This window comes from Tripterygium wilfordii, chromosome 2 (genome assembly GCF_013401445.1).
Source record: "Tripterygium wilfordii isolate XIE 37 chromosome 2, ASM1340144v1, whole genome shotgun sequence".
Taxonomy (NCBI): Eukaryota; Viridiplantae; Streptophyta; class Magnoliopsida; order Celastrales; family Celastraceae; genus Tripterygium; species Tripterygium wilfordii.
Window position 1 is genome coordinate 2,030,568 of NC_052233.1, and position 26,340 is coordinate 2,056,907.

Here is a 26,340-nt window from a genome sequence, read left to right on the forward strand (position 1 = left end):
CTAAGGGTTTTTGTGCTGTGGATATTTCGGATCTAGTCTAGTACTGTATCCGAGACCTGGGCAATCCTGATGTACAAGAAGATCAATTCCGCAGGTGGATTTCTTGTATTGGTATTCTTTATTATTCTACATTGGTATCGGAGCAAAAACGGTTGAGCCTAACCAGGTTTTTTACAGCACTTTAAATTTTGATGTTTGATATTTGTTTAGAGAAAATCATGTTAGGATTTATTTTTGAAAATTCATGTTAATATGTGCATGTTTCTCTAAAATTGTGTTATAAATATCAAACATTGTTTAAATTGTATGAAATTTTTACTGTAAATACTTTGACATGTTATGTGATCACTGTATAAATTTCGTACAGTAAAAAGCTGTGTAGAAAGATATATTGCAAACCCAAGTTCTTTGTACCCAAAACTTGTAAAATTCTTATAAAATCATGTAGATCGAATTAGATATTGATACTAGTATGTGTAGAAAGATAATTTTATTAGCTTTTCAATGACATATAGTATGCTAATTTTGGATCTCTGTATAATTGGTTATGATTTTTTGAAATTTTGTTTCAAATCTGTTATTTTTGAAGAAAAAATTCAGATCTGGGTCTGGAAGCGAGTGGGTTTCACCCACGATCCAGACGGGGTTAGGTGAAAATTTTTTTTCCAGATTTAAAAAAAAAACTATGACTCGGGCTCACGCGTCTAGCAGTCTCACAGGAGCGTGCATGTCCCACAAACCTCCAAATTTTATGAATTTTTTTAAAATTCTTAAAATTTAATTTTCTATAATTTTTTCATAATTTTTGGAGTACGATAGATTATATTTTGACTCATTTTTGGATGCACGTGACGGGGTATTGTAAGTGGCAGAGTGGCCTAGCTCCACGATCCACTGAGATTCAGCCCTATGTCGCTCCGATTCGTCCCTCTCCACTTATTCCAAATCAAACGAATTCCTCCCTCAGCCATATACTTATCTCGCTTTTCAAATAAATTGGACTGAGGTTAGGGATTATCAAGTCATGCGTCACTAAGGCATGACTTGCGTGCAACCAAGGTCAAGTCACTAAAAATCTCAACAAGTCATGAAGGCATGACGTGACACCAAGTCCCAAAATATACACCAAGACATGGCATGCCACCAAGTCCCAAAAAATAGACCAATGCATGGGGTGCCACCAAGGCCCTAAGAATACAATGTTGGGGCATGACGTGCCACCAAGTCCATAAGAATACACCAAGGCATGGCTTGCCACCAAGTCACCGAAAAAATAGCACCAACTTATATCAATCTCACTTGAACATTTGAAATTCCTTGCCACAAAGTCACCGAAACCACTCAAGTGGCAAAAGGCGTGCCCCAGCCTCTAAAACGGTGAAATCGGCTTCAAGGCATTGTTGCAAGCATTCTAGAATGCACGAGACGTATAGCATGCATTGGTACGCGAAACAAGAGAACGTTGCCTTTGTAACGTGAGAACTTTTAAGTTTGGAAAAAAATGGTGACAAGGCATGCCATAGCCCACGAAACGTGGAAAACGACTCCAAGGCATGCCATGGCCGTTGGAACGTGAGAACTTTGAAGTTTGGAAAAAATGGCACCAAGGCATGCCATAGCCATTGGAACGTGAGAACTTTGAAAATTTTGAAGGTTTTGAAAAAATTGTGCCAAGGTCGTTGGAACGTCCAAAATGGCACTGAGGCATGCCAAAGTCATTGGAACGCGAGAACTTTCAATGTTGCAAAAAATGGTGCCAAGGCATGCCATAGTCGTTGGAACCTCCAAAATGGCACCAAGGCATGCCAACGCCGTTTGGAACGTGAGAACTTTAAAAATTTTGAAGATTGAAAAAATTTGTGCCTAGAAGGCATGCCATAACGCACAATGACACCAAGGCATGCCAAAGTCGTTGGAACGTGTGAACTCCCAGCACGCGTAGTGCAAGCCTTGCGTTGGATGAGAGTTTTGCGCTGATGGGATAAAATGGGGGTGACTACACTTTTTCAGAAATCCATATCTCTTACTGTCAGTCTGAGAAATGGACTTAAGGCATATATATATATTATATAGAGGGTATTGAGGTTAACCTTTAGAAAAATGCATAGTTAGGTGTAAGGGGTGGTGGGTTGCCCTTATTCCACACATCCTTAATCGTTGTTAAAATTCTAACATTACAATCCCATGCACGACTCTCGTAGCTAAGTCCACAAGCAGAAATAACCAGAATGGAGAGCAGGGGATGTCCTCTATTTGATGAACTGAAGTGTTTGAGCCACCTATCAAAATATTCAAAGGATGGGATGGTTTTATTTTCGGGTCCTACTATATCATGTGGGGGAACCTTGTCACTGTAGAGCAGAGGATGTTTATGTCCTCAGAACACTTGCAATGGTGTTATTTTGTCTGGGCCAACAAATATGTATGGGGTTTTGTGTTTTGCTGATGTGGTTGTATTGAGTTTTGTGTTTTGTTGATGTGGCTATATTGGGAGATGTGTTTTATATTGAAAGATTGTATTTTGGTGTAGTATTATTGGGGACAACATGGAGGGCATGAGAATTTGTTGGCCACCATGTTGGGTGGGAAGGAAAATGTATAAGAATTTGTGTTTTGTCGATGTGGTTATATTGGGAGATGTGTTTTGTTGATGTGGTTGTATTGAGAGACGTGTTTGCCTTGACTTTTTATGTAATAGAAGTGGGACCCAATATAAATTTTTGCTGGGCTAGTAAATTAACACTACTGAAGTTGCTCTCATTATACTGTTGAACACCACATACATGGGTTAAAATAGGACCATCTTAAAAAAATTGAAAAGAAAAACTTAAAACCATACATTAACAAGACTTGAACCATACATTAAATGATTCTTTTAAAGATCAAATTTTGGGCAGGCTCTTTGGATCCTGGCCACCACATGGGAAATGGTCCAATGAGCATTTAAAAAAAAAAATCAGGTGGATCCAACAACCGAGCAAAAAGTTATGCCCTTACAAAGTTTTGACCCATGAGACTGGATCCGGACCCGCGTCTCGACCAGTTCATCAAAACGACGCCGTTTTTGTCGACCCACAAAATAGGAATAACTATAATGGGCCCGCCGCAACACGAGGGCTTCCATACCTCACTAACCCAATGCCTCCTAAAACCCTCTTCGCAAACAAGCCCAAGTCTAAAACCCACCCTAAGAAAATTCATAACCCCCCATCTCGTCCTTCTGTCTGTCTTACGGGCTCACTGCTGTTTCTGGAAGTCTTCTCTCCTCTGTGTGATTCTCAGCTATGTTCCTTATTGCTTCAAAGTTAGCTTCCTCCATCAGGTGAATACTACTTTATCAGTTTATTGTCGATTTCACCTCCATTAATTTCGCAGTTTTAACTTCTCCCTCTTTGTTGGTTTGTCCTTGTAGCGACTGATATTTATTTCTCCTTGCTTTTTTTTTTCGACAGTTCGTCTACTTCGAAGAAACTGGTAATAACTGTTGCCTTTTCTATCATTCATTTCTAATTCAAGTTTGCAGTGCAAGTCTCTATTATATTTGTATGTCTCTTTTTTCCGTAATGGAAGGTTAAATGTTCCCGATTTTTATTACATTTTCACGGTAATACAATCTTCCTAGCAAGTGGATCTGCTTTGTTGATTTAGTGCTTCTGGGATTTCTTCTTTGGGGTGATTCATGATCATATGCTTTCGCAAATGAGAGAAGTGATTCCTGATGCGTTACTCTTTTTTGTTGGCCGTGTGAATTATGAAGGTCTGTGGCAGGGTCATATGCAGTAGAAATTATGCTGTGAAGGATATCAGTTTTGGGGTTGGGGCTCGTGCAACTATGCTTCAGGGTGTCAATGAGGTTGCAGAAGCTGTAAAAGTCACAATGGGACCGAAGGTAGTTGAGTTATTATTGGTTTGTTGTTTCTTTTGTCTTCCTTTGTTTTACTGAGAATTTGTGGTGAACACCTTAATGGAGTGAACTTATTAGAAATTCTTGTCTTCTGGAGCTTTATATTTTCTAACAGGTTGGAGGTGCTAGTGAGGCAGAGGTTGGAGAAAGGAAAGATAGAGTAACTGATGCTCTAAATGCTACTAGAGCAGCCGTGGAAGAAGGAATTGTAGCAGGTAAAAGTGATGTTTATCATTTGGAGGTTTTGAATAAGCACTCGCAATTACAACATAATATGTTTCATAGGTGGTGGTGTTGCTCTATTGTATGCCTCAAAGATTCTAACAAGCCTTCAAACTGAAAATGAAGACCTGAAAAGGGGTGTCCAGATAATTCAGAATGCTCTCAAGGTTTTGCGGACTTTAAAATTTTTGTTTGCATTTTCTCAAGTGTGTATATTTTATATGAAATTTTAATTGTGATGTTAACCTTTTGTCTTAGGCACCTACATTAACAATAGCTTCGAATGCTGGTTTTGATGGCACTCTGGTTCTGGAAAAACTACTGAAGCAAGATGATCACAATTGGGGATTTGATGCTGCAAGAGGTTTGTTCTCCAAATCTTGCATCATATGCTATGTTAGCAACTTTCTTTGACCTTCTTTAATTTGTGCACATGCATATATGATCCACTTCTTATGTTTTTAGTTTTTTTTGGCCCTTGATAGATTAAAGAATAAAACTGCCTCATACCAGCCTTGGTTAGAATTAGAATTTGGAAATTCATTCTTCAGAAAATTTCAATTTGCATAACTCCCCATTTAGCAAGAATCCAATGCTTATTCAAATTTTTGAACTCCATAGTATAGAACATGACTTAATTATTTAAATCGTACATATTGCCAATTGCTTCCTTGCATTGAGCACTTGAAATTCATACGTACTTTGTTTAGTTGACCAACTTGGCACTATCCTTCCAATTGTTGAATTGGTGACATTTTCTCTAAAACAGGTGAATATGTTGACATGGTGAAGGTTGGAGTTATTGATTCTCTCAAAGTTGTTAGAACGGCCTTGGTAGATGCTGCCAGGTGAAGATCAAATTCTTTTTATGTCAAGAGATGTGATTTCTTCCTATGCTAAACTTTCTGCTGTTATATTGCAGTGTTTCTATGCTTTTGACAACAACAAAGGCAACTGTTGTGGACCATCAGGATGCTAAACAACCTCCTAGTGGCATGCCGGCAATGGATGATATGGGCTATTGAGTTTATCGACTTAAAACTCTATATTCTTTGTACTGTAGGCAGCTGATGCATTGTCAGCAATACGACTGAATGTCGAGGTTAGTCAGAATTTTGACAGTTAAAAGTGAGGATGCAATGCTTTATTTGGGTATGATTTATTTCCCCTCAATTAGGTAAGCTGTTAGTTTGGGGGTGTGACATTCGAAACCACCACCTCTAATGAGGTGAAGTTGGCTTTAAACCTCTCAACTAAGGGGTTGGATTCCATGTCAGAAATTATATATAGATTATGGTCGCCAAGGTGAAGTTGAACTTTCAATATGGAAAAATTGAAATGGTTTTCACCAGTTGGAATTTGACTTGAGTTTGTCAATTTAAATGATTTCCAACCAACTTATCCACTCTACAGGTGGATAAGTATCACAGTATCACAGAAACCCTTAAATTAAAAACATATTTAGTATTTATTTTATGTGCTAAGTATCACAGAAACCCTTAAACTTATCAAAAAGAGTCAATTCAGTCTTTGTGTTTTTTTTTGCCAAATAAGCCCTTCAACTTCAATAGACGGTTCATGTTTGCTTTTCCATCAGTTTGTTGCTAAAAAGAGCTTAAATGGACTCCATTTGTTGACATGTCTTTTAATTTGTTAAAAAATAGTAATATGTGTATTTACTAACATGGCATATTAGAAAAAAACTAAAAAAAAGACGAAGGAAAAAATTCAAAACCCTCACAACCTCATTGTACATAAACAGTCACCGTATCTCTTCTTCCTCACCAAGTAATTCTCTCATTGAGTTCTTCAATTTTCTTGTTCTATAAGTTCTTCTTACATCGGCTTCTTCGTCGAATCGTCACATGATTTCATTTCAATATGGTACATCGATTTTGGGGCTTTCGATTTTAGGTGTTGTCGATCCAACTTGACTTTCAATTTACAAATCTGAGTGAGGTCATTGGAGATGGAAGGTGGTTGTGGGAGATGGGTTTTCTTCGTTGTTTCCCAGTACGCTTGAATTCTGGGTCGAGTTGTCTCTCTAAGGTTGTCAGTAATGGGGGTATTGAAGAGTGAGGTCATCGGAAATGGATGTTCAGGTTTTTATAGAAGATGACATATTTTGATGGAAGCTGGATATCTATTATTTTGTTGGTTCGAATAGGGGTCGTTTGATCATTTTTCTTAAAATGCAGGGGTTTAATTGAACCATAAAGAATACTTTAAGGGCTTCATAGATCCTAAAATAATATTTCAAAAACTAGTGAAAATTATTAAACTCACTAGTTATACATAAATTATACTAATAGTGCTCCACGGACTTCTTTGGACCGTCTGTTAAAGTCTAGGAGTTGATTTGACACAAAAAAAGAAGAATCACGGGGGTTGAATTTACCCCTTTTTAGTAAGTTTAAATGTTCATGTGATATTTATTCCTTATTTTATCAATCATTCTTGCGGTTCGTTACTATATGTCAAGCAATCTATTAATTTTGATGGATGTTGACTTTAGACTTGTAAATGAATCTTTATTGTATCCAACAGGATATAGTCATATTCGGATATATTAGGTTAAGTTAAATCAAAACCTAATATGTAACCACAAGGGGGGCATTGTTCTTAGTGAGAATCGAACTCATGATCTTTTAAATTTTTACAGTTTAACCCTAGAGAGATTCAATTTAAGGTAGTTCCTACCTAACCATCGCCAATTTGAAAGAATAGACAAGGCAAGCATGGCTTCTTAGAATATGATCCTTAACTTGTCAAATATGCATGGTCATCATGAAATATAACGTAATTGCAATATACGGACGAAGATTAGCTTTACAGTCCAAAAACTTACTTTTACTAGATAACTATATATTAGGGTAACTTACAAAACAAAACCACAAATTATATTTTTTTGCATACATATTTATGCTTATAATGATTTTATTTATGCTTATAATGATTTTATTTATGATTGATATGAAGCCCCGATTGAACATAAACAAGAGCTTTTAAAACACACTACTTGAGCACAACATCTGCAATGGATATCAAAGATGGTCATATGAGAAAATCAGAACTTCCCTAGGACACTCATGCCTTGAGCCTCTTCTCATAAAATTCAAGGAACTCTTTTGGATCAATCTTTGTTGCCTTGTAGACATCGATCTTGTTCAACTCCTGCACAAAGGGAGATTTATACCCTTTTTCAATGTTTTAACTACAGGTTTTGCTCATACAAAAGCAGCAGTAGTATAAGTAAAGTAATGCTTGTAAGCTATTGAACAAAATCCATCAAATACAATGATGAGCGTGTATATATATATATTGTTCTACCTCAAGGGCAGAGCAGCAGGTTGAAATTTTACTCATTGCTTTGCACATAATGTAGCTTAATTAAAAGTTTGTCAATGCAAGCATCAATTTATAATCGCACCGGATAATCCAGTCATCCTACAAACATCATAGAAAGGTTTGTAATTTACCTCGAACCACACACCAAGTTTAGGCCTCCCAGAAGTAAAATCATAATCGAATACGGTTCTAAGCACGATGTCAAATCTCTCCACAAATGTTATGTAGGCTATATCCACCTGTAGGACAACAGTTTTCATTTATAAATCAGGGAGAAAACAGCTTAATTCATCTGGAAAAACATAGTTTAATACATATTAATAGTTACCAGACTCAATTGGCCAAGGAAGAATGGACCATCCTCAAATTTGTGAAGAGCATTTTCCAAGTAATCGAAAGAAGCAGCTGCCCATGCACAAATGTTAAATGATTATTTTGTCAGTTGATTGTCCATACACATGACAAATACTGTCAACTTGGAAGTTTCAAGACAAACCAGATTCTTTTACTGGGTCTCCCCTGAATGCAGTGAACACATCTTTGTTTATTTTATCAGTGTAGGATAACAGCTCTTCCCCAAACTCTTTCTTCGCAGGATCCTGCGACAACTCTCACACTATTAATTAACATCTCACATCTCACATCTCAGCCCCCGCCCCGCCCCCGCCCCCGCCCCTCCTCCCCACGACACACACAATCATGTTAGCGATACAGTATATATATACTTACCTCAGGGAAGAGCTTAGGTCCTTCAAAATTGCTGTCAATGTATTTCAGCAAATCTATACTCTCTCCAATGACTTTTCCATTGTGTTCCAATGCTGGCACCTATCCCAAAAGAAAGATTGAAGAAAAATGTTCTTCAAGTTACTGAAAGGAATACGCTTTCGTAGCTCCGTTAATGATCATAAAACCTAGATAACATATGAACATTCATAGATGACAATGAGCAATTCAACTAGCCAGAAGTTCCCCATGGAATTAGGTAAAATAAAACAGATCTCCTAATGGAACTAAAAAGGACAAGTTACCTACTCCAAACATCATTAGAAAGTTGCTGGAAGTTGTATAAAATTCTGAATAATATTCCATTTCCATCTTTTTAACTTAAAAGAAGGAAAAGTGCTTCTCCCATGAGAGTGAATCCATACCAGCGGCTTTTGCTCATGAACAATAGGCTCATCATACAACTTTTTGAAGGATCCACAAATTGTAAACCATGCTATAATCATCATTAATTTATCTAGAAAAAAGTTTACTATTCCTTGATTCAGGGTATTCAGCTGCACGTACAGTAATCACCAGAGTCACTTGGGCATAAAACAAAATCAGCCCTTTTCTGTTACCTTATTGACAGGGTACACTTTCTCCTTGTACCAAGCAGGTCTGTCTTGGAGGTTTAGAGGAACCAACTCAATTTTCTCTTGCAACCCCTGAAATGGAAATTAAAAAAGAAATTACACATAATTCTGGTTGATGGGTCTTAAAAGGACAGGTAGAGTAGAGAGAATCAAGGCTAGGAAACCAACTTTGTAGTCTCTGATTATCCAAGTTCGCTGTGCATACGGGCACGAGTAATTGGTATACAACCTTTGCAACACAAATAAGAAGAAAAATCAAACAGAGTGTATTAATAGACAAAGGGACAACAGCAAAGCAGGGCGTAGGAAAGTGAAACCCTACCTTGTAGTTCCATCAAAGAGGGGAGGCTGTGGCGAAGACGAATCCAAAGGTTTAGGAAGAATCTTGCTCACGTCTCTGTAAATTATAAAAACAGAATGAACAACAAGTAACTTGAAAACCCCAAGTACTCAGAGAAATTGATCATTACGCAGAAGCCATTGTCGGCAGTGGGTCGTCTGGTCACTGGTGCTGGGAAGAGATTACTAGAGAGAGAAGCGATCGTCTGAGATGCAATGTAGCGGGCGATTTGGCTCTAATTATAGAGGGACCCTACAACTTTTTTCAAGCTGGCCTGCAAACTTACGCCAGCCCTGACGATAGGTTTGGTGTCATTTGACCATTTCAGGCTTTCAGCCCTTCTAGAAGAACCGGTATTTGTGATGGGAATCTAATCTGACGCCATTCAGGGCTTGATTAGTTTAATTTTCATTTTTCCAATCCAAGTAACCCCTGAGTCATATAGTTTGCTCCTATGTATGTATGTATGTATGTTGTCCCATATAACCTCCAAGTGCAATCATTCGCTTAGACAGACGGCTTTGATTTTCGTTCTTGTTTGTAACATGTTACAAAAACAGTGTTAGAATGTAACAAAAACACTCTTTTGTTTGTGTGATTAAGGTTACAATGTACCTGGACACACTCCAGATTCATTGAACATGGTCACTCGTTAGGACAAATCATGAGACTATGCTTAAAAGGAAAGTTTTTTTTTTGTTCTTCCTATTTAGCCCCCTCACACATTTTAAATCCCCATGTATTATCCGCTCAAAATATCTTCCCAGAACAACCGCTTGTTTGGCAAGGCGTCTGGGTCACCGTTATCGCTGTATCGATAACTTTATGATTTTATTTTTTGCAATAATAACATGATGATGTTATTGTTTAAAACAGTAACATAGAAACAACAATATGAAAGAAAGTCTCAAATTCAGATGATTTCGGTGACAGTTTGCTATATCATCACAGCAGTTAGACTCCCTTCATTGAGACGCATAATGTCCAGTCAGATTTTGTCCAAAATGGACACTGTAAAGGGTGACCCAAAATTGGTACGTTTTACTCGTGTAATGTTATTATTTCAAAGAGTAACATACGATCTTAAATCTGTAATAATATTGAAATATTATTATTACAGATCTGACAAGACGTGTGGGTCAGTGTTATCGCTGTGCGATCCGTTGATGTCCACCGCCTTGTCAAATGACAAGGCGTTTACAACGGAACCGTTGTGCATATGACAGCGATTCTGTTGCCAGCGAAGAAGCTCTCGATTGGAGCTTCTTAGCAAGCGTTTGACATTTTTTTATTTTTTCTTGAAAATAATTAATGTGGGGTCCACATAATTAAAAGAAAATCTGTTTGCCGTGGTCCCATTTGGTTAATACTAATATATAAAATTAACATGGCCCATTTAAATAAAAGGAAAATTAATATATTATAGTATTATTAACGTGTATGACATTTAGAAAATTCAGTTACAATTTTTTTTATTTTTAAATTATTTTACAAATTAACTTTTTTTTATTAATATATACATTATAGTATTATTAACTTATTTAGGTCAATTAAAAAAACTTAGACTATAATATTATTAACTACTCCAATAATCATTTTAATTTTAAAATATTTATAATATTATAATTAAAATTAGTTTTAATAATAAATTATATTTATTAGACTAAATTTAATAACAAAATTTAATATAAAAATCATAAAATCTAATATTATAATACTTTAATTCAACAGCTTTTTCGTTGGCGTCAGTTTTTATTTTACCAAACACCTCACAACATATTTCACAGCTTTAAACTCAGTTTTTTTTTCCACAGCTTTCTCATTAGCATTGAAAATCAATCCAATTGCTTTACCAAACGGACCTCTGATCACGACGCAATAGCAGCGACATTATTATATCGTTAAAAAAAACACCAGATCCATAAAACAAAAAAAACCAGATGACGTATTGCAAACCGAAAGGTATTTTGCTACTGATATGGATTTAATTGCAAGCACACAAATCGCACAAATAATAAAGAGATGAGTAAATTATCTTTTCCACTAGGGATGTGTTGGCAATCAAGATCAATGTCAAACTAGTAACAACTATGCAAATTGGGGAAACAGATTCGAGATTGATTTTGTTTTTAAACTAAACTAAAGCAAAAGAACAAAGACAAATCAAACACAAGTATGAAATCAAGGAAGGAAAGCACTAGGGTACTTAACGCCACCTCACCTATCCAATTCAATTCTCTTGGTCCCTTAATCCCTAATTCCTCTTTTATACTTCCTCAAACTCTTATGTCGTTTTCAAAACAAGTTGGGGTCGTTTTGGCTTAAAAAAAGTGAATTCGGAACTTTTTCGCGAAACTACGCGTGCTGTGAATAGTACCTCTGATCGATAGCGAATATTTCCGATCGATCGGAAATACAGTCTGCCTCCACGAGTTTTTTAGTGTTTTGGCAGGTCCGATCGATCGGGAATGGCTCCGATCGATCGGAAATCAGTTCTGGAGTCCAAATCTTCATTTTGCACTCTTTTCCTCCCTTTTTTGCCTTGGCACCTACAATATACAAATATAGTTTTCTTAGGCAATATCAACTCTTAATTAACTCAAAATGGGATGAACTTATGTGTAAAGGATGCAAAAATGTATGTATATATTCGGCACATCAAACACCCCCACACTTAACCTTTGCTCGTCCTCGAGCAAATTGAGAATGAATAAAGGAGGGAAAGTGTATTTTCCGTTAAGCTCAAATGAAAAATAAAACAACTAAGACCTACTCTAAATAAGCAACTAATCTATGCCACTTTCGTAGCGCTCACGATGACACTTAGCATGTGCCACAAGTCATTAAACCCTTAGGTGCCCCTAGTAGGAGGAGTTGTGTCTCCTGAGGGTTTACCAGAATGATACCCACAAACATTAAACAACTTCAATGCCAAAATTCATGTCATCAACAAGAGTATAAAATGGATTCTCAATTGCAAACTTATCCACACTAACAAACCAAACATTATGGCATTCAAACCAATAAAAGCATTCCTTCAAGAATCTTATCTCATCCACTTTGCTTGTAATTTCAAGAAATGATGCACATAATGGATTTCACTTGATATTTGGCTTCAAAGTGACATAAACAATGACCATGAAGTCTTCCAAGAACAATAAAAATCAAAGAGCAAATACAATGAGCATTTATTCAAACTTCATTCTTATTCACATTTCTTTTTCTTTTTCTTCTCAAAGGTGACTTGTGCAATGTTCAACCTCCTTAAGCTTTCTAAATGACCCATGTAACGAGCTTTCGACCAATGACTCCCAATCCAGTTGGCTTAGGGCAATAGGTAACAAGACACCCTAACGGATCTAATTACCCGAGTCAAAAAGGCTACGAGGTTAAACTAGTCACCAAGGTACTCTAACATCCATTTCCCACACTTAACCTTTGCTCGTCCTCGAGCAAATTGAGAATGAATAAAGGAGGGAAAGTGTATTTTCCGTTAAGCTCAAATGAAAAATAAAACAACTAAGACCTACTCTAAATAAGCAACTAATCTATGCCACTTTCGTAGCGCTCACGATGACACTTAGCATGTGCCACAAGCCATTAAACCCCTAGGTGCCCCTAGTAGGAGGAGTTGTGTCTCCTGAGGGTTTACCAGAATGATACCCACAAACATTAAACAACTTCAATGCCAAAATTCATGTCATCAACAAGAGTATAAAATGGATTCTCAATTGCAAACTTATCCACACTAACAAACCAAACATTATGGCATTTAAACCAATAAAAGCATTCCTTCAAGAATCTTATCTCATCCACTTTGCTTGTAATTTCAAGAAATGATGCACATAATGGATTTCACTTGATATTTGGCTTCAAAGTGACATAAACAATGGCCATGAAGTCTTCCAAGAACAATAAAAATCAAAGAGCAAATACAATGAGCATTTATTCAAACTTCATTCTTATTCACATTTCTTTTTCTTTTTCTTCTCAAAGGTGACTTGTGCAATGTTCAACCTCCTTAAGCTTTCTAAATGACCCATGTAACGAGCTTTCGACCAATGACTCCCAATCCAGTTGGCTTAGGGCAATAGGTGTTAAGACACCCTAACGGATCTAATTACCCGAGTCAAAAAGGCTACGAGGTTAAACTAGTCACCAAGGTACTCTAACATCCATTTCCTACCTTTTTACGCGAAACTCATTGCTTGCTAGGCAAGAGACCCGGTTACTCAGTAGAAAACTTATGAAAGAAACCACTTATTCATAAACATAATTTTTTTTTTCTTTTTTCTGGTGTTTTTTTATTGCTCAAGTAGTGCTACTTAGAATCAAATTGATCTCAAACAACCACAAATGCCAAAGTCAAGTCATATTTCACACCCCACAATCAAGTGTTCCATATTCACAAAAGCACAATGGATAAAACAATTTTCAAGATAGGAAAACTCAATTGGAAAGAATGTCCATAACAAGATCCATCAATGCTTCAAAGATCACAAAATTCATCCAAATACACTCAAGAATGACATGGCATAAGGCATTTGAAGTCAAAAATTTTATTTTTTTACAAAAACTAGAAACCTAAATTCCCACCCCCACACTTAAAATATGCAATATCCTCAATGCATGGAATAGGTGAAAATAGAAATAAAAGGATAGAGATAGAACAATAAAACCTGGGTTGCCTCCCAAAAGCGCTTGGTTTAAAGTCTTCAGCCCGACTTCCCTTTGTGAATTCAACCGGGATCCTTGAGGGTTGTGGTGTAGACTCCCCTTGATGGCTTCTTAGGATTGACATTTGATTGCTTAGGTGCCATGCAAGGAGCATAAGCTTTCATCACCACCATTTCCTTAGGATATGCATTTTTCTTCATTTTCTTGGTCTTTCTCTTCTTCTTTTTCTTCCTCTTCTTTTTCTTCTCCTTGAGATCTTCCACTTGAGACTTTTGCACTTCAATTTCAGCTTGGGTGGTTGCCTTGGGAATTTCATACTTCACTTTGGAGTCTTGGCCTAGTAGAACTTGAATCGGAATATAATGAGCTTCATTCTCAATAGTCTCGGGAATGACCATGTCAATATGCTCCACTTGGAGGCATTGTTGAGAGACCTCCTCGTGCCTTCTATTTCCAAGCACCTTAAAAGTGATTTGGTCACCTCCCGCACCTCTTAAAGTAAGCTTCCCTTTTTCAACATCAATCAAAGCTCTTCCGGTGCTCAAGAATGGCCTTCCCAAGATTATGGGAGTAGTAGGATTGACCTCCATATCCAAGATAAAAAAATCCACCGGGAACATAAGATCACCCACCTTCACTAAGACATCCTCTACTATGCCAAGCGGGTATTTGATTGATCTATCCGCCATTTGTAAGGACACCGTGGTTGGACTAATCTCTTTCACTCCAATTTGCTTCGCAATTGACAATGGCATCAAATTGATGCTAGCTCCAAGATCACATAAAGATCTTTCAATCAAGGTGTTTCCAATGGTGCACGGGATTGTGAAACTTCCCGGATCATCTTGCTTAATTGGGAGCTTCCTTTGCACAATGACACTACACTCTTCGGTCAATTGTATCTTTTCATGCTCCTTCAATCTCCGTTTCTTGGATAAGATCTCCTTCATAAACTTGGCATAGCAAGGAATTTGCTCTAAAGCTTCGGCAAAGGGGATGTTCACTTGAAGCTTCTTGAATACCTCCAAAAATTTAGAGAATTGATCATCATTCTTCTTAGTGCTCTTCAATCTTTAAGGAAATGGAATTGGAGGCACATAAGGTTTGACTGGAGGTGCGGGGAGAGAACTATCAGGCCAATCCAACTCAACTGCATATCGTGTTTGTATATTTGGATCATCTTCTGACTTTTCAGCTTTTTCTAGGATTGGCCGATCGATCGGGATGGGGTTCGATCGATCGAAAATGCCCCCTGGACACTTTTCATCTTCCTTTTCCCTTGTTTTGCTGCACGCCCCCTTTTCCTGCAAAATTTTCGCCTTTTCGGCATCAAGATCATCAACATTTTGAACTACCTTACCAGTCCGAAGAGTGATTGCCATGCATTGCTCTTTGTCCTTCCCTTTTTGATTCAATTCCGGTTGCCTTGGCAAGGTACCTCTTTCTCTAAATGACAAATTGTTAGCTATTTGCCCCATTTGTACCTCAAGATTCTGGATGGAAGTTCCATAGTTTTGCATCAAAGTTGCTTGAGCTTGTAGAGTGGCATCGGTTTTGCTTATGTATTGCTCCGTTCTTGTCATAAATTGGGAGGTATGAGTTGTAAGTGTATCTAGGCCTCCGGCTAGCTTTGAGAACATCTCATCAATATCCCTCTTCTTCTCTTGGGGTTGCACTAGATGTTGAGGATTTTGCACATTTTGAGTATTGCTCCAAGAGAAGTTGGGGTGATTCCTATATCCCAGATTGTAGAAGTTGGAATAAGGATCATTGCGGGGTTGATTGAAGTTGCCTCCACCAATGGCATTCACTTTCTCACCAGAGTTAGAAGAAGAAGCAATAAGACACTCCCCCGTAGGATGGCGTCCACAAGAATAATCGCAAGAAATGTAGGAGGGTGTGTTGTGCATAGCATGTACTCCTTGAGCTTGATTTAGTGTCAATGCCTGAATCTTCTTTGCCATAATAACCAAGGTAGACATAACTTCATCATCTCTACAATTTCCCCCTTGCTTTGGATTCCCCCTCATCGAGGACCAAGAGTTAGTGGTCTTGGCCACTTTATCAAGTAATTCCCGAGCCTCCTCTTGATTTTTGGTCATAAAATAACCTCCCGCAGCCGCATCAATAGTCTCCTTAGTATGCATGCACAACCCATTATAGAAAGCTTGGTACACCACCCATTTCAGAAGTCCATGGTTTGGGCAACTTCTAATAATGCCTTTAAAGCGCTCCCAAGCCTCATAAAATGATTCAATATCCTTTTGGGCAAAGGACATGATATCCGCCCTAATTTGCACCGCTTTGCCCGGAGGAAAGAATTTCATCAAGAATTGTTCCGCCATCTCATCTCAAGTGATGATAGAATTGGGAGGCAAGGACATCAACCACCCTTTAGCCTTGTCCCTCAAAGAAAATGGGAATAACCTCAACAAGATAGCATCCTTAGAAGCTCCGTTAATCCCAAAAGTAGTGCACACATGCAAGAAAGAACGAAGATGGACATTGGGCTCTTCATTAGGAAGACCATAGAAAACCACCGAATTAGAGATAATGTTGATGATAGTCGGCTTGATCTCAAAATTAGTAGCATTGATAGGAGGATAGCGGATGCTTGAAGGATTTGTGTCCCAAGTAGGCCTAGCACAATCCTCAAGAGAGCGAGGATCAAATTGCCTAGGAGGGTTTTCAACCGCTTCACCACCATTTCTTCCATTAGCACCTCCACCATTACCATTACCATCATTCACATTTAAAGCTCTACCAAGATCACCAACATTCCCCCTTCCTTGATTGTCTTCCATGCCTTCCATTTTATTATTAATAAGCTCCCATCTAAGATTGTGAAGAGTCCTTTCAATCTCCAAATCAATAGCAATTAATTCCGGATTAATAGAACGTCTTCCCAAGCTCATACAAGAGAAAGAATTTCTGCAGAAAAATAAAAACCAATTAACACAATTGAAAACCTAATTTGACACGAAAAACAATTGCCTCAATCCCCGGCAACGGCGCCAAAAACTTGATATGGATTTAATTGTAAGCGCACAAATCGCACAAGTAATAAAGAGATGAGTAAATTATCGTTTCCACTAGGGATGTGTTGGCAATCAAGATCAATGTCAAACTAGTAACAACTATGCAAATTGGGGAAACGGATTCGAGATTGATTTTGTTTTTAAACTAAACTAAAGCAAAAGAACAAAGACAAATCAGACACAAGTATGAAATCAAGGATGGAAAGCACTAGGGTACTTAATGCCACCTCACCTATCCAATTCAATTCCCTTGGTCCCTTAATCCCTAATTCCTCTTTTATACTTCCCCAAACTCTTATGTCGTTTTCAAAACAAGTTGGGGTCGTTTTGGCTTAAAAACAAGTGAATTCGGAAATTTTTCGCGAAACTACGCGTGCTGTGAATAGTACCTATGTTAAAGGGTGAGGAGGTCGGGTGTTCGACTCTCACCAACAACCTACCTTACGAGGTGATGGGTTGGGGGTAGTGGCCTATGGTGCCTGTGATGCTGTGTCGGCGTGTGCAGGCGTGCCCGAGTCTGGGTCTGGCACGTGGCGCAGTTGTCACATAAAAACTGCCTTTTTATAAATTTCCCTGTTGCGCAGCCACGGCTGTAGCGCATACCAGGTACTTTCCAGGATCCATGGTCCAGACAGCCCAACCCATCACCCCCTCGAAACCACGGTTTCGGCAAGGTAGGTTGTTGGTGGGATTCGAACACATCACCTCCCACCCTTTGACATAGGCCCCTCAGGCACGCTATGCCACCAACTAAGCCATGGCTTAGTTGGTAGCATGGCGTGTCGTTGACTCCTATGTTAAAGGGTGGGAGGTCGAAGGTTCGACTCCTATCAACAACCTACCTGTGTCGGCATGTGCAGGCGTGCCCGTGTCTGGGTCTGGCATGTGGCGCAGGGGAGGGGTTGGGCTGTCTGGACCATGGATCCTGGAGAGTACCTCCTGCGGTGCGTCCGGGGGGGAAATTTATAAAAAGGCAGTTTTTATGTAACGGCCCATCCCGAAGGATCCAGCCGGGCCCATGGACCGCTACCCCCAACCCCTCTCCTGTGCCACGTGCCAGACCCAGTCACGGGCACGCCTGCACACGCCGACACAGGTGGGTTGTTGCTAGGTTTCGAACCCTCCACCTAACCTTTAACATAGGGTCCGAAGACCAACTATGCCACCAACTAAGCCATGGCTTAGTTGGTGGCATAGTTGGTCTTCGGACCCTATGTTAAAGGTTAGTTGGTGGCATAGTTGGTCGTCGGACCCTATGTTAAAGGTTAGGTGGAGGGTTCGAAACCTAGCAACAACCCACCTGTGTCGGCGTGTGCAGGCGTGCCCGTGACTGGGTCTGGCACGTGGCACAGGAGAGGGGTTGGGGGTAGCGGTCCATGGGCCCGGCTGGATCCTTCGGGATGGGCCGTTACAATTTTTCTGTCACAAGGACTCTAAGTTCATCATGTTATTACTTTATGTGGATTACATGGCCCTAGGAGGAAATAATATAGAATTCATAAAGACTGTTTGGAAATACATACAAATTATTTTAAGATCAAAGACCCAGGAGAACTTAGATACTTTCTAGGATTTGAAATTAACATAAGCAAAAATGGTTTGATTGTTTGTCAAAGAAAATATACAATGGATTTACAAATTTATTTAATGTTAAAATTAGCCATCTCCCACTGATGTGAATGTTAAACTTATTGAAACTTATGGTGAGTTATTAGAGGAACCTTTACATTATAGGAGGATTATAGGAAAACTGATGTACTTGACCTTAACAAGGCCATACATTACATATGCAATGAATAGCTTAAATCAATTCATGACAAAACCTACTGTCCAAAGAAACTATGAATAAAGGCCTTTTATATGCTAGCACTAACAAAATGCAGGTTCAGACTTATCGTGATGCGGATTGGGCTATATTCATAGCCCCAAAGAGATCAGTCACGGGATAATCAAACAGCGATTCAAGAAGCAACACACAACATCAAGGTCTTCTACAGAAGCAAAGTACAGGGCAGTTGCAGCTGCCATAAATGAGCTCATCTGGCTTCACAATCTCTTCAAAGAATTGAAGATTTTAGTTGCCCTGCCCATGACTCTTCGCAGCGACAATCAAACAACGATTCACATCACCAATAACCCAGTCTTCCATGAGAGGACTAAGCACATTGAACTGGACTTACATTTCACTCGCAACAATATTTAAGAAGGATTATTAAGGTTAACATACCTCAAGACAGATGGTTTTGCAACAAGATTTAAGAAGGATTATTGTCTTTAAGCCATCTCCAACAAGTTCAACATGATCAATTAAGTAGAACATTCTCAACTTAGGGGGCTGTTAGACATTGAGATGGTTTTGGTCTCCATCTCTGATATCTCGAAGTCTCTGGAGTTTGTGTTTCTTTAAGCATATGGTGCAGCCCAAGTTATTTGGGCTCATGGGCTTCAAGTCTTATTGTTTCATTATTGGGCTTATTTAGTTCTTTATCATATTGTTTAGGGAAGCTTTAGTCACACCCCGATTTTTATTAAGTGTAACCCGACTTTGTTGACTTTGCTTTGACTTTTTCTTTTTTGAAGGCATGCTCTTTACACCCCACCCCTCACTATCTCTTTCTTCTTTCTCACGAGCACCCATAACCAACCATGGTGTCGTCGCTGTCCAAGCACCAATTGGGTAACCATTACCACCAAATTGAAGCCCAAGCCACCACGAACTAAACTCGACCAAACCCGATGAGTTTTGTCCACCGTAATTGCCGACATCACGTTCGAAAGTCTATGGCCACCACGAGAAAAGTCGTCCGATCTGGACAATCTGGCCACTGTTGGAGGAAACTGACACCACCTTTGGACTCCTCATGACAAGAGGCTTCCATTCCAACCATTTTTCGGTGAAGACATTGTCGGAAATTGATGACCCAAGTTTGATCCCAAACAAGCCATTTTTGGACGATTTTGGTCTCAAATACCGACTCTGGGATAACTATGAGCTGAAATTTCACGTTTCCAACAAGCTTCAACTCGAGAATGACCCCAATAGATGATAATATGGCAGGCAATGGCAGATCTGATTACAGGGTGTATTTGTACAATGTCTCAGATTTATGTAGTTTGGGCGTATTTATAAAAGTTCAGAGCTTTTATGGGTTACTATTAACAAGGGGTGTATTTAGTAAAAATCGGGGTGTGACTTGAGCTCCCCTATTGTTTATTATGAGCATCCAAGCCCATCTTTCTTTTTTGTTTAATGTTGCCTAAACGACACAATTTTTTTTTTCCTGTTTATGATTTGGCTCCTGTCTTGTCACGTCCGATTTTCACATGGAAAGAGGACGGAGGAAATGATAAAAATATTTCGGGATCTAACGATGGATGTGGCGCAACATTACATAGCAATGGCACCAACTTTTTGAACCAATCCCTAACATGAAAAGTGTCGAAAAGTGGCCCAATAGGTTATAGAAAGCAAACGACCTATGTCGGAAAGGGAACTAAGTAGAATTCAAAGACGACAAAGATAAACCAGATACGACGATCCACAAATGATGCCTGCCAACAAATGATATAATATGTCATCAAGGTATGCTCAATCCCAATGTAATTATTTCAATAAAATAAATGCATTTAAACCAATTACGAGTATCTCAAATCTTGATATTAAAACCATTCTTTAGTCCTACCATGATCCTCTACCAATCTTTCACCGGAAACAGATCACCAGTTATTTAAGTACACCTAGCAGGACATCCGGAGCCTTAACTTAGGTATTGGAGTATACAATTCCATGCACAATTAAATTGAGGCTATGGGTTAGTAGTGATAACCATGTGTACCTGATCATAGATTCCCAAAAGAGATTTCCGGAGAGTCGTCGATAATGGAGCTTAAGATCTGAGCAGATTGTGGGGCAGAGAGTGCCAGCCAAAGACATAGAGCTTAACCTAGTCTCTTTGGTGTGATTATAAAAGAAAGAGAAATGCAGCATTTATTCATGGGAAAAGCAAGTAATTCAGCTAGTATAATTTGTTCAATCACGAAATATTTATGTGAAATTAAATATTCATTAAAGAGAAATAGTTGCATAACGTTTTTTTTTGTTTATAAACACACACTTTAATAGTTTTTAAAAGGTAACAGAATTAATCACATTAAATTGACAAAAAAATTAGGATGTTAACACGAGTATAGTTGTAATATTTTTGGTGACGTGCCTGATAGAATTCTGTTAAATTCTCTTGAATTTTCACATTAAATTTATATTTTTTTTCCAAATTTGTTTCTTTTCTTTGAAATGGAATCTTCACTAATGATCACATTTATTTCAGTGATGATCATGATAGCCTTTAAAATCTTTATATAATGAAAAACATACAATTTAATAATCTTATTAAGGTAACAAAATTATCATGCTAAATTAACAAAATCAAACAAAATAAACCAAAATTAAAAACTTTAAAAGTAAAATAAATTTCATCTGTACACGTCTAATTCTGAGTTTTCAATCTTGCTAGTATGACGCCATAGAATCTCACTAAAATTTCTGTGAGTTTCAGTATTACATTTATGTAATAGATAACATCCCTAAACATTGATAGAATATTCATACATAAATGAAATATTAAATAAAACATTTTAAAAACACAAATGTAATAATAAATGTTTATCCATAAATTTCACAGTTGTTATCATACATAGTATGTTTTTAGGACACACTCCCAACACTCCGTGCTTGTAATCCTAGCAATTTCACCTCTCAGGACTCCTTCGTAACACGTTAACGTAACGGTGAACCAAGAATTGAAGAAACTCTCTCTTAGGATGACGCCGAGAATACAGAGTAAAGGAAGCCATGAAATGACAAAAGGAGGAAGAATCGAAGCTTCACAACGTGAAGCTTTTAAGTGTACAGCCAATTGGAGGGAAGCTCATTCATCAGAAAAGACAAAAGGAAGTATCTCCTTACTTTGAAGAGCATGACCAATAAAATAACACACCCAAATTCCTTCTTAAAAAGAGGAACCACCTTGTGCCCAAAGAGTCAGGCTAGCACTAGTTGATATTATGGGTTTAGTTACCTATATGGTAGCTCCCACGATATCCTCATGACTTTCCCAAAATCATGGAAGGATTTGACCAAATGATAGAAGGACTTGGTTTGCAATTTAAGAGGATTATTATCTTAAGTTAATCATGGGCTTAGTCATACTCAACCCATATATAAGCCCATGTAAGGTTTTGGCCCAACCCATACCTTAGCCCATGTAAGGCTTTCCCACCAACAAACTTGAGTGCCCTTGTGCCCAAGTTCATAAACTCACTCTTGAGTCTTTAATGTGGGATTGGGTTCACGACACCAACTTATACCATTTCATATGCACACTTTTGGGATCAATTTCTCATTCACTCGATAATGATTTTTGTAATGAAAATGTACTAAGTTCATCTTTGTTCGAGATGTACGTACTTAACTGTGAACCCGTCCCTAGGGCTGGGACCGGGTCGGGTCGGTTGATTATCGGCCAATTATCGGCCCGACCCGACCAACCGACTTTGCATAAATATGAAAACCATTATCGGCCCGACCTTTATGGGTCGGGTAATGGTTGACAACCGACAAAGTCGGTTGCTCAATGGGTCGGTTGATGGTAACAACCGACTTTCAACTCATCATATATAAATAATTAAATATGTAATTATCTATTAAGTATTAATTGTATCAAATATAAATTAATAAAATGAGGAAAAAACTAAAAGCATAATTTTATTAATTTAACTAATAATATGGTAATATATATTAATTTAACTAATAATATAGTTAATATTTATACTTTTATATTAATTTTTTAAAATAGTCGGTTGGCCGATAATTATCGACCAACCGACTTTAAGGTATTTTAAAAACCATCAACCGACCCATTTATACATGGGTCGGGTGATATTATCGGCCCGACTTTGTGGGTCGGTTGATGGTTGATTATCGTTTGGCCGATAATGGGTCGGTTGACCGGTAATGGCCGATAAAACCGACCCAGTCCCAGCCCTACCCGTCCTAATTGATATGTGGGTCTCACATTTAATTGTACACAAATTAGGTCCATTACTAAACCAATATCCAACATTTCATCAGTTGTAGATTTATAAATTTGAGAGAATACTATCACAAGGCTTCGTTCGTTTTCCAATAAATCAAATGTATAATTTTCAAGTGTTTGTTACAAAAAAAATTCTCAATATAATATATTTGTGTACTAGGATTTCAAAATCTAAAATATTAATGGTCACCATATCAATATCATAATAAAATTCGCATTGTCTTTTTTATATATTTACTTTTTTTAAATTCACCTAAAATATATATTAAAAAATTAACTATTTTTCCTCAAACAAATTAGGAATTTTTCTAAAATTTGACTCTTTTAGAGACAAACGGGATATTGGTGAGGAGTTGGTCTTTGCTTATATATTTATCTTTTTAAAAATCACCTAAAATATATATTAAAAATTAACTATTTTTCCTCAAAAAAATTAGGAATTTTACTAAAATTTGACTCTTTTAAAGGCAAACAGGATATCGAAAATGATAAGATCCCAACAATTGGTATCTTAATTATTTCAGTTGCTGCGTTGGATGTACAAGATCTAACACTATGTTTGGTACAACATAGGAATGGGAACGCTAACGGGAATAGGAATGAGAACAAGAACGAGAACAGGAACAAAAATTCCTTGCATTCCTATGTTTGGTTAGTTAAGGAATTCCCCAAGGAATATGATTTCCCTATATTTGGATGTAATGATTCAACATGGAATGAGAATAAAAATAATGATTAAATTAATGACTAAACATTCCCTCATTTATATTTAAATGACTAAATATCAGGGTTTGTTTTTGTCTTTTCAATACTAAAACACAATTCCTACTTGTTTGGAATTGGTGGTTCCCTAAGTCGAAAAGGAAAAGTTAAATTCCAAAGTTAGTTGAAATATATCATTCCATTCCCTTGTATATTGTATAACCTGTTAGAGATAAAGATAAAGATAATATTGACAATAGATAGATTTCCTTAACTTGTTATACCAGTATTTGTTACACAACTATACTTGTTATCCTCCTATCACTTGTAATAACTCCACTAAAGAGGTGGAGGATTCAGTTGTACACTTGCTATATATATATATATATATTATGATACAACGAGTCTGGATTTTTCACCCAGAACTCTTCCACATATTTATTTTATCAAACTTGGTATCAGAGCCTTTCATAAGCCAACCCTTTGCCATTTTTTGTTCCTAATGGCTGCTTCCAATTCTTCAGGTTCCAAAACCAACGAAATTCCCATTGCTTTCGCTAACACTACCACTCTTGCTTTACCAAACACTACCCAATTGGTATCAACCAAACTTGATGGTACAAATTATTTGGCATGGATGGCTCAGTTTCTGCCATTGCTACGCATTTACAATCTTATGGGGATCATTGATGGCTCGGATGTTTGTCCTCCCAATGCAAGTTCATTGATGACGTTGCTCATGCATCAGGTGATGTTAATCGTTCTTTTTCAAACTGGCAGACAAAAGATCAATTACTACTCACCTGGATCAATTTTTCCTTGGATTCATCTCTTGCTTCCACCATGTATGGCCTAACTACTGCCAAAGATGTGTGGGCAGCACTAACAGCCATGTTTGCTTCGCCATCTCGTTCTCGAATTTCGCATCTCAAGCGACAATTGCAATATATCCAACAAGGTTCCTAGAACTGTACTACTTATTTGGCTCAGGCCGAACTTCTTGCAGATCAATTAGCAGTTGTTGGAAAGCCCCTTGATGATGAAGATCTGATTTAGTATGTCACAAATGGTTTGAACCCTTCCTTCACTCCTTTTGTTACTTCACTATCTTTTGCCGTGCATAACAGTCCTACGAGCTTTATGGATTTTCAAGTGGAACTGTTGAATCATGAGCTCCTTCTTGATCAACAACAAACTCATCCTTTCACTCTTGAATCTGGATCTATTGCATTCTACAACCACAGGAATGGTCAGCGCAAACCACGCACTTCCACCTCAAACAATCAGTCCTCTCAAACATCTTTCTCTAAGGTAAGTTCACTGCCAAATGTGCCAGGTAATGAAAATCCCCGTGAGAAGTGTCAAATATGCAAAAAATTGGGTCATGCTCTGGATTGCTATAAGAGGATGGACTTTTCATACTAAGGAAGACGATCGCCTAGTGAACTTGCTGACATGGCTGTTGAAGTGAATGACAGATTTATGAATAGTCAATGATTTGTAGATAGTGGAGCCAATACTCACATTACCACATATGCCACAAACATTGCCAATCCGCAGCCATTCAATGGTACTGATGGTGTGTCTGGTGTAGGTAAAGGTCATGCTCTTCCCATATCTCATATTGGTTCATCTCTTATACGTATTGATACATGTTCTTTGACACTTAAAGACATCTATCATTGTCCACAAGCTTCTGCCAATCTACTTTCTATCAATAAATTTTGCTTGGATAATAATGTCTTTTTATTCTAACTGGCTCTGGCTATATTGTGAAGGACATGCAGACAGGAATTGTGCTTCTTCAGGGAAGAAGTGAGAATGGTCTTTATCCTTTAAATTTTCATCAGCTTTCAAGAAATAAAATAAAGGGTCTTACTACCTTTTTTGGTGTTCGAACAACTTCTGTTATTTGGCATTCGCTTCTTGGGCATCCTGTAGCGCCCATTGCTCGTCGTATTTTTACCAGTCAACAACTTCCTGTTTCAGGTTCTCATAAAATTTATGATTTGTGTGAGTCATGTCAACTTGGAAAAAGCAAGCAGTTACCATTTTTTGATTCTACTAGCAAAACGACTAGACCATTGGAATTACTCTACTCGGATGTTTGGACCTCCCCAGTTCCTTCATCAAGTGGGTGTAAATATTATGTAATTTTTGTTGATGACTTTAGTCGTTTTTGCTGGCTTTTTCCAATGATTAATAGATTTGATGTATTCTCCATCTTTGTTAATTTCAAATTGTTAATTAAAAAGCAATTTTCTTGTTGCATTCAACAATTTCAAACAGATAATGGAGGGGAATAAGTCTCACATAAATTTAAAGATTTTTTTACTGCAAATGATATTTTTCATCGGTTGACATGTCCATACACCTCACAGCAAAATGGAATTGTCGAGCGTAAACAACGACACATTGTTGAAACTGGTCTTACTTTGTTAGCACAATCTGGTCTACCTTCTTGTTTTTTGGGTGGACTCATTCCTAACTTCGGTTTATTTGATCAACCGCTTGCCAACACCAGTTCTTGAACATAAGACACCCTATCATATCCTTTATCACAAAGATCCGGACTATAAATTTTTAAAATCATTTGGGTGTCAATGCTTTCCATTATTAAGAGCATATATAGGTCACAAATTATTATTCCGAA

At 37.8% G+C, this 26,340-nt stretch overlaps 2 protein-coding genes and 1 non-coding gene across 3 annotated transcripts; 2 read left to right on the top strand and 1 right to left on the bottom strand.

Moving 5' to 3' along the window:
* Positions 1-2,976: 2,976 nt before the first annotated feature.
* LOC120004632 lies at positions 2,977-3,952 on the top strand. The gene is made up of 2 exons (XM_038854010.1): positions 2,977-3,322; positions 3,758-3,952. The coding sequence occupies exons 1-2, from the start codon at positions 3,011-3,013 to the stop codon at positions 3,941-3,943; spliced, it is 498 nt and encodes a 165-aa protein (XP_038709938.1). The 5' UTR covers positions 2,977-3,010; the 3' UTR covers positions 3,944-3,952.
* Positions 3,953-6,954: 3,002 nt separating this feature from the next.
* LOC120007313 (glutathione S-transferase L3-like) lies at positions 6,955-9,443 on the bottom strand. Its single transcript, XM_038857514.1, has 9 exons — positions 9,306-9,443; positions 9,158-9,232; positions 9,004-9,064; positions 8,821-8,907; positions 8,204-8,302; positions 7,971-8,073; positions 7,803-7,879; positions 7,606-7,713; positions 6,955-7,300 (listed from the first exon to the last, which is right to left on the bottom strand). Exons 1-9 carry the CDS (start codon positions 9,314-9,316, stop codon positions 7,214-7,216), a joined length of 708 nt encoding a protein of 235 aa, XP_038713442.1. The 5' UTR covers positions 9,317-9,443; the 3' UTR covers positions 6,955-7,213.
* Positions 9,444-16,042: 6,599 nt separating this feature from the next.
* On the top strand, positions 16,043-16,148 carry LOC119983428. Its single transcript, XR_005464624.1, has one exon. It is a non-coding gene; the product is annotated as a small nucleolar RNA R71 (small nucleolar RNA).
* Positions 16,149-26,340: the final 10,192 nt, after the last annotated feature.